The 9207-nt window shown below is 61.3% G+C and overlaps 2 protein-coding genes across 2 annotated transcripts; both read right to left on the reverse strand.

Annotated features, from left to right (window-relative positions):
• Positions 1-2992: 2992 nt before the first annotated feature.
• Positions 2993-4123, reverse strand: AMSG_12454 (uncharacterized protein; the record flags this gene model as incomplete). The annotated part of the gene is made up of 1 exon (XM_013897210.1): positions 2993-4123. One exon carries the CDS (start codon positions 4121-4123, stop codon positions 2993-2995), a length of 1131 nt encoding a protein of 376 aa, XP_013752664.1.
• Positions 4124-4173: 50 nt separating this feature from the next.
• AMSG_12455 (uncharacterized protein) lies at positions 4174-8757 on the reverse strand (the record flags this gene model as incomplete). Its single annotated transcript, XM_013897211.1, has 2 exons — positions 4174-8456; positions 8724-8757. 2 exons carry the CDS (start codon positions 8755-8757, stop codon positions 4174-4176), a joined length of 4317 nt encoding a protein of 1438 aa, XP_013752665.1.
• Positions 8758-9207: the final 450 nt, after the last annotated feature.

A 9207-nucleotide genomic window follows, 5' to 3' on the forward strand; every position in this document is an offset into this window, starting at 1 on the left:
TAACCCTAACCCTAACCCTAACCCTAACCCTAACCCTAACCCTAACCCTAACCCTAACCCTAACCCTAACCCTAACCCCCTAACCCTAACCCTAACCCTAACCCTAACCCTAACCCTAACCCTAACCCTAACCCTAACCCTAACCCTAACCCTAACCCTAACCCTAACCCTAGCTGATGCCTCCTAACCCTAGCTGATGCCTCATCAACCCTAGCCCCACTCCATTCCTCGCCACCAACCACGACTCACTCCACTTGCCACTCACTGCCCCCTTGCCACCCCTACTCATCCCATGCATGACCCACATCCACAGTCCCACTCACGCCACCATGCTCATTCTCCACTTCACCATGCGCATGGCTGTGCATGGGCCTGAATTGAATCTTTGATGCTGATTCACAATCCCCATCCTCCCATTGACACTGGCTGGTGTCACTCGTTCGGCCGAGTCGCATGTGCGGGTTGGTGGGTGACATGAATGTCATTCAACATTTTCATGATTCGCCATTCGTCACTTGTTCGATTGTTTGACATTCAATTGAATGTCATCGATCATTGTCAATTGATCATTCGATTTTTTCCGTTTCTTTTCTTGTTGGCTATTCATGTTCTTTGTTCTTTGCCGTTTATGGTTCCACATGCTTTGTTGTTGCTATTGTCTGCCTTCATGCTCTGCTTTGGTTACTTTTGCCTGTGATGGTTGACCGTAATCGGCATGCATCCTCATTGATCATTGCCTTTGCTCTTGTTGTTGCTTTGTATCATTATTCGTCATGATTCAATTGTTCTTGATTCTCCTGTTTTCTTCGACGTTGACTTTCACATCCACCATCGGGCCTTGCTCACTACACTATCGATTCTCAACTTTGTTGTCGTCCGTCATGGGCAATAGTTTTGCTTGTAATGTTTTTGTGTTGACTCTGTTTTGTCGTGGTCATTGTTGATCAGCAGATCTGATCGATCAACCGCGCCCTGCCTCATCGACCTCAACGTCACCCGAGTCCATCCCATTGCCTGCTAGCTTTGTCCAGTCCCTGTTGGCTTACGCATACGTGTGCTGTGCAAGCCATGTATGATCTTTGGTTGTTGTTGTGGACGTCATTGCCTCGTTTGATGCCCGTTCCGACTTTTCTTCAATTAATTCAACGTTCAACTCAATTAACGTCCGCCGCCTTCCCTCTGCCGGCCAAGTACCCGCCGCCCCTATCGCCCACACTGCACACACATCCATCAGTCTCATCATACCCATGTTCTTCAATGCTCAAGCCCAATCGCCATATCTACTACCATTTCGCGCGTCACGACCCCTCGTCACGACCCCCACATCCCCCCTACCATACTCATTACCACCCGTCACCACAAACGACCACCCCCACCCCCTACCCCACCACCATCACTATCATCCTAGCCACAACCACCACCACCTTGCCTTGGCCATCCTCACCACCATCCCATCGCGCACTCCGCTTCCTCTTCCTCCGTATCCTCGTCTTGACCTTACTTCAGCTCACCTCCATCCTCATCCCCGACCCCGACACCGCCATCCCTCAACCATCACAAGTCATACTGCCGATCCTGCAACCAACAGCATTCTCAAACCACCCATCCCCGACCCAGCCCCCTCTGCTGCCCCTGCCTCGCCGACCACCAGCCGCCAGCGGCCGCCCGCTTGCCCGATCGGCCCACCTTCACTACCACCTAGCTCCTTCCCACTACCAGCTACACAACCCACGACCACCACCAAGGTCGTCACTTACCGTGCACTATCACCAGTATCAGTATCGCTGTCATCGATACCCATTTTCCTCGGCTCATTTCCGCGTCGGCTGGTTTTGTCTAGGTGGTTGAGCACGTCCTCGACCGCCCGACCCCGCACATGCCCCCCACCACACTCATTGCAAGATATGACCAATCTGATTTCACTACTACTCTACCACATACACACACTACCTCCTTGCACAGTCTCCAATCCACAGCTGCAGTATTCCAGAATCCGAGCTCTGCTATCTGAGGTCCAAGTTGTTGGCCCTGTGTCCCTTCGATGCTGCTGACCCCCCCTCCCCGGGCCCATCTCCGACCCCCACTCCCCACCATCTCCACCCACAACCACCACACCCACACCACACATGTGTATCACTCCTGCAAACATAACCATCTACTTGCTGCCTGCCGATACGCACATCAGCCGACGCCATCGCGTCAACAGCATCGCTGCTGACCGCCTGCTGCTCGCCGCCGACCACCGCCCGCCGCCGACCGACCACTGCCGGCACCACCGAGAGCAAGCTAGCCATGCACAGGGCATTGGAGGCGATGCATACGGATAGCTATATCAATGGCAATGCCTACCAGTCTGCTCTTCAACCCACTTCTCCCCTCCCTCTTCCGGCCTTGCCCATCACAGCCCCCGCCGGCCAGCTCATCGCCAGCCGCCCCTGCTGCCGATCACCGTGCCAGACGACGAAGCCACCGGGCTGGCCAGGACGAGGAAGAACAAGAGAGGGCAAGTGCAAGCGATAGGCAATGCAGTGGTGGGCTAGAGTGCAGTGGTCTGCCTTCTCTTCCAATCTCAAGCCCTCGTCTCCATCGACGTCCATCTCAATCCAATCCGTCCGCCCTCCTCACCCTCGCCGCCCAAGCCCCTCCACCCTTATCCCTCACACCCCACGCACACCCATCATTCTCATCCTACCCACGCACATCAATCCTCAACCCCAGTCGCCATACCCAGTATTGTTCTTGACTCGGCTGTTTCCATCGACCTTGACTCCCATGTCAATCATCGGCCCCTGCTCGCTACACTACCGAATCTGTGCTTTTGTGTTGCCTTTGTTGCTTCCGGTTGTGGTTGAGCAGCAGATCTGATCGATCAACTCCGCTCGGGCTCATCGACCTCGGCGTCATCCACGTCCACCCCATTGCCTGGCAGTGAGAGGTCGGCAAGACTGCTCTCAACGCTGCCGCCGATGCAGCTCAGCAATCGCCAGCTCGCTCACACTCGCACAAACTTGCGGAATGGCCTCGAGCACCCCGCCATCGAGTCCGGCCATGTCTGCGAGGACGGCCTGCTCCAGCCGCGGAAGCTCCGCAATGAGCGGGCCCATATTTCAGCGGCAAGAACTCGGAGCGACTCCTTGAACCTGCGCCGAAGACTCAGCCGCTCAAACTCGATCGTCTTTGTCTCGTTGTCGTGCTGCTCCACGATCGACGCCCGCAGCGCCTCGCCGTCGGCTCGAGCAGCAAAGACCCGCTCGAGCCCGTCACGCGTCAGCACGGCAGCTGTCACGGGCGTGATCGCCCATACGCTTGCTGTCCGTAGCGCGTCCGAGAAAACTCCGTTTTCGCCAAAGTACTCGCCGGTCACCAGATTGCCCACCCGCGCGCCGTTCGGGAGTATGACCTCGACTGCGCCGTCGACCAGAAAGAACAGCTCGTGACCGGCCTCGCCTGCATTGATCAGCTTGGCGTTGTCGTCGTAGTCGTGGACGGTGGACTCGCGCAGGAGTGCGTCGCGGAACGCCTCGTCGGTCTTGGCCAGAAACGGGACCCGGAGAAGGCACTCGCCCATTTCGACCGTGAACACCATGGCTCGTGCTGCCTGTGCCAGCTCGGTACACCCGCTCGCCACCTCGTCGAGGTCTGGCCGCTTCCGCTTGGGTGGTCCGTCGCCAAAGATCGATTCCAGGAGGGCGCGAAGCTGGTTGCGGGCAGTCCCGGTTGCGCCACGAAGCCAAGAGAGACGCTCAGGCACCTGCGCCATGGCTGCGCCCGCGATCGCCACCAGCTCTTTTGCCCGCTCGTGCGCCTCTCCTGCACGCCGCTCGCTCACAGCCTCAGCAACTAGCTCCGCCACGACCTTGACTCGCCGCGCGTACTCGTCCATCGGGTGGTCTGGAAGCTGCACCGCCCGTGCCGCCTTGCGCGCCTTCTTCATGTCGTTGATAAGCCGCTCTTCGCCCACGCGCACCAGAGCCTTCTTCTGCTCCGGGTAGTGCTCCAGCGCCGCCACGAGTGCTTCCTTGCTCAGCTCGTACGCCTCGACATATGTTTCGGCCACAATCGACGCCGTCCGCTTGCCCTCGATCAGCACCGCAATCTCACCAAAACACTCGCCCTCGCCCATCTCTGCCACCCGCTCGCCGCTGGCAATAAGCACACCGACCTTGCCCTTGGTCACGAAAACATCGAGTGCCCGAGCTCGCCGTGTCGAATAACAAACTGGCCAGGCTCAAAGCTCCGCTCCTGCATTTTGCGGAGGAGCTCCGAGATGAAGCCCACGTCCGACACGCCGTCAAAAATCGGCACTTTGGCCACCATCTCGCGAAGCGCCACGTTGACAGCGTACTCGGTCCCGGATGCCTGCGCAATCTGAAGCGTGTCCTGCAGCGTTGCCAGTGCCATGCTCAGGGCGTGCAGCGCCTCAGCGTCGCTCACATCTGCGTCCAGAGCTTCAGCCGCCACTTCGATGTCCTTCTCACGACGCTCCAGTGAGCCGCGCAGCTCCACCAGCTGCTTCTCCTTGTCGGCCTGCACCACAACCTCGAGCAGCGAGTGGAAGAGTCCAAACGCGTGCGCAACGAGGTCGCGAGCCTCGCGTGTCGCCGCACGCATCCGCACAAAGTCGTGCCCGGCCGCCTGCAGCTTGGCCTGCAGCCGCTCAATCGCCGCCTCCTCCTCTGACAGCTCGAGCTCCTTGGCCCGGATGAACGCCTTGCGCTGCGCCGGTGGCATTTCGCGCTTCTTCGCCACTGTCACGTCTCGCACTAGCTCGTCGGCATCAACAGACGACATTGCCACCTCGAGCTCCGCACGGAGCGCGCCAATCTCGGCGTCCTTCTGCGCAACAAGGAGCTTGAGCTTGGGCGTCTCCTTGCCCATACCCTTGAGACTCTCCTTGGCCTCGGCGAGCGCAGCCTTGGTCGTCGTCAGCGCCTGCTTCAGCGACGCGTTCTTGGTCTCGAGATTGAGCAGCGCATCATTGAACTCGGCGATCTTGGCGTCTGAAACTTGCGGCACGTCGGCAGTCATGACCTGCGTCCGCAGTTGCGCAATCTCTGCTTGCTTCTCTTCAAGCTGGCGCGCAAACTGCAGCATCATTGTCTGCCGCTTCTTCTTCTCCCGCTCGACAGCCTCGCCCACGCTCGCATGCAGCGCCTCGAGCTCGGCCTGCTTGCCTGATAGCTCGCCGAGCACAGCGACCCGCTTTTCCTTCTCCTGGGTGTACTTGACCACGAGCTTCTCGGCCTTGGCCTGAAGCGCGTCAAATAGTTCGGCCTTGGCCCCAAGCTCCTCCAGCGACTCGGCAAACTTGGCCTTGAGCGCCGCCCGCTTGGCCTTGGCCTGCCCGACTCTGTCCAGCAGCGCGTCCTTGACCGCGCGCAGCTCCGCAATCTCCGCCGCGTCGGCATCTGCCGCTGCAGCGGCGGCCTTCAGCGCTGACCGATACTCGTCAAGTCGAGCCTGCATCTGGGCGTCCCCGCTCGCCATCCCGGCCTCCAACTGGCTAACGCGCGCGTTACTCTCCTCCAGAGCTGCAGTCTGCCGCACAATTTGCGCCCTCAGCAAGTCAACCTCGCGCTGTGCATCGCGGACACTGCCCAGAGCCTCGGCCCGGGCTTTTTCGGCGGCCTCGGTGGCAGCCGCTGCATCGGCTTGCGCCGCTGCTAACGTGGCTTCGGCTGCCTCTGCCCGCTCCGCGGCTGCCTTGGCTTCAGCCTTGGCGCCGGCCACCTGCACCATCGCTGTTTTGGCCTGTGACTCGAGGGTCGACACCTGCGACTCGAGCAGCGACGAGGCCTTCATGCTCGCCTCTCGGCGTGCTTGCTCGGCTGCGCACTGTGCACGTGATTCGTCCAGAGCGTACACCAGCTCCTCGACCTTGCGCCGGCTCTTATCCAGCAACTCTGTCTCCTTGACCTCGCTCCGCTCTTTCCCCCGCCGCAACGCCTCCTCCAGCTCGTAAATCCGTCGCTGACTCGCTTGATACACGTCCTTCAGCGCCAGCCGCTTTGACTTTTCGGTCTGCGCCTGCGCCTGCAGATCGGCCGCGGCTGCCAGCTCCTCCTTGGCTCTCGCCAGCTTCTCGGCCGTCCGCCGTGTCGCCTTTTCCAGGCTCACAATCTCGGCATCCTTCTTGCGTAGGATCTCCTCGAGTGCAAGCGCGTTCTCGTGCGCAGCGTTCATCGACGCCACTTGGCTCTCGAGTCGGACAACCTCGGCGTCTACCGCCGCCCTCTCGGCACGCTCGAACTCTAGCGCCTCCTTGGTAGCCGCCAGCTGAGCCTCGCACGTGCGGATCTTCTCGGACAGCGCCGTGGCTTCACTTGCCTCAGAAAATGTCTTGGCTGCCAGTGCCTGCGCCGATGTTCGAGTCTCCTGCCGCGCCCGCTCCGTCGCCTGGTTGGCCTCGGTCAACGCCACTCGCGCTGACTGCAGCTTGACATCAAGCTCCCTGTTCGCCGCCAGCAGCTCCTGGATCCGCGCTTTGCTCTCGGCAGCTGCTGCTGCTTCCGCCCGCGCGGCCGCCACAGCCGCCACAAGACCTTCGATCTTGCCCTCGGCAGCCGCCAGCTTCTCGGCAGTCACCCGCGTCTCGCTCTGCTCCTTGGCTGCTGCTGCTTCCGCCCGCGCGGCCGCCACAGCCGCCACAAGACCTTCGATCTTGCCCTCGGCAGCTGCCAGCTTCTCGGCAGTCACCCCCAGCTGGGTCGCCGCCGCTCCGGCCTCACCTTGTGCCCTAGCCGCCAATGACTTCCACTCTTCGATCTCGGCGGCTGCGCTCTCCAACTCACCAGCCGCACTCGCAGCCTGCGTCTTGGCATCCGCCGCCGCAGCCCAGGCTTCTCCTTCGCTCTGGCGCGCCGCAGCCAGCTTTTCCTTCAGCGCCGCCATTTCCGCGTCTAATGCGCCTCTCTCACCGCTCGTCCTAGCTGAGCTTGCATCGCTAGCAGCGGCAGCATCAAGCTCTGCGCGCGCTGCCGCAAGCTCGGCGGCAACAGCCTTTTTCTCGGCCTCAAGCCGAGACGACTCGTCGAGTGCAGCCTGTGCCTCCTTAACCGCCGCTGCCCGCTTCGCCTTGGACTTTTCCAGCTTAGCCTCGGCCCTGCCGTGCGCTGCCTGCCATTGTGCAATCTGCTCACGCGCGCTTGTGAGCTCGGCCTCCAGCTTCGCGACCGCCTCGGCTCCTACGCTGACGTTTTCTCCGCTGAGCGCCGGTAGCGTGCCTGACTCGGCCGCACCGCCAGTCGCCGGCTGCGCCTCCAGCTGGGCGGTGAGCGACGCAACTTTCGATTTGAGCTTGTGCGCCTTGATCTGCTCCGACTCGAGCTGGACCTGCAAATCGTCGACGGTGGCAGTGGCATCGGCCAGCTCGTCCGTGAGCCGGCCCTTGACGTCAGCCAGCTTGCGTTTGGTCGCTGAGAGCTCGGTCTTGGTCTTTTCAAACTCAGCAAGGTTGTCCATGAGCGAGTGGTTGAGCTCGCGGAGCTCGTCCGCGGTCATCGCGGCAAGGTTGCCATCCGAGCTGGTGCTTCGCCCGCTCCCCCCCTTGAGCGCGTCAATCTGAGCTTGCAACCCTTCCACAATGGTCTCAAACGCCTCTTCCTTTCTCGCCAGCTGCTCACGCTCGGAAGCCACCGCGGCCTCGTTGGCCTTGACCTTGGCCGTCATGTCAGCAGCAGCCGCTGTCGCAGCAGCCGCTTCTGCCTTGGCCTGCTTCTCGGCATCCTTGGCTGCCGCAATGTCGGCCACAAGCTGTGCGTTCTCGGCCGCCGCAGCCTTGAGCTTGTTGCCCATCACGTCAGAGTACGACTCACCGAGCGCTGCGAGCTCGTCAGCCACGGCCTCGCCACGCCCTCCGCTGCCAAGCGACGATGTCCGTCCGGGCGCGTGCCCAAGCTCGTCCTCGAGATCGCTAATCTTACGCGCGAGTGCGCTGCGCTCGGACTGGAGCTTCTCGGCCTCAAGCTTGGCACTCGATGCCGCAGCCACGGCGTCCTTCACCTGTGCCTTGAGCGTGGAGACGACATCGCGGTCAGCTGCCAGCTCGGCGTGGGCACGGCGCTCGGCCTCGAGCTCGGCTTGCACATCCAGTACCGCCTGCTGCGCGCTAGCCAGCTCCTCCTGCAGCGACGCCATTGACCGCAGCGTTGCCCGCTTCCACTGCTGCAGCTCAGCGAGCTGCTTGGTAGCCTCGCTGGTCGACGCGCCCGACGCCGACGCCGAGCTCTCCAGTGCAGCGACCTGGTCGGCGAGCTCGTTCTGGCGGGCAACCGCGGCGTCGGCGCGGGCCTTTTCGTGGGCAAGTTCCTCTCGCATAGCCGCTTGGCTCTGCACCAGGGCCTGCATGTCAGCCAGCTCGGTCGCCCGCTCCTCGGCGGTCGTCCGCAGCTGCGCGTAGTCATCGTAGCGCTTGTAAATGTCCTCGAGGGCTTCGTCCACAAAGTAGTCGGCCGGGTCTATCTCCGTCCTCGACCCGAGGAGACCGCCCACGATCGATGCAGTGTCGCAAGACAGCGTGTGCTTGAGCCTGGGGCAGACGTCTCTCTCTCCCTCGTTCCTGACGTCAGCTTTCGGTGCCGGTCTTCGGGGGTAAAATCGGGTTTAGCCTTTGCTTGTGCACACCCTGCGTCACACCCCATCGTAGTTCTGTGAAACCTTTAAGGCTGTCCCTACGCAGTAGTGTCTAACAATGGCTAACAAGACCGAGACTATCAACGCCGTACGCAAGGAGTGCTTGCCCTCGCTCGTTGAAGCCATCGCGTCGTTCTTCATGAAAATCCAGAAGTGGGTATCGCCGACCGCTTCGGGACCGGTCGAGTCCGCCGCCGTGCTCAAGCAGAATATTACGAGAGCAACAGAGGCGAGCCTCTACCACGTGACCGCTGGTCAGAGGGGGCTGGATTCGCTGAGTCAGACGTTCAACGCCATTCTGGCTGTGCTATGGAAGGAGGCGGTCGCCGGGCTGTTGAAGGGAAAAAATTTTGCGGGCGACAATCAGCGGGTCGCGAAGCACGTGACTCGTGCCCATCGTCGGGCGGAGGATCTACTCGTCAAGGACGAAGGCTCTCGGACGGAGGAGGGGGGAGCAGCAGCATCCTCCCGCACCCTCGCACAGGTCCTGGCCGCACGGGCTAGAGCGGCTCAGGTGTCTGCGGAGGAAGCGAGCGTTGCGTCGCACACGAGCCGCTTTGGCGGACTCGGTGGGGC

Source organism: Thecamonas trahens (genome assembly GCF_000142905.1).
Source record: "Thecamonas trahens ATCC 50062 unplaced genomic scaffold supercont1.84, whole genome shotgun sequence".
NCBI lineage: Eukaryota > Apusomonadida > Apusomonadidae > Thecamonas > Thecamonas trahens.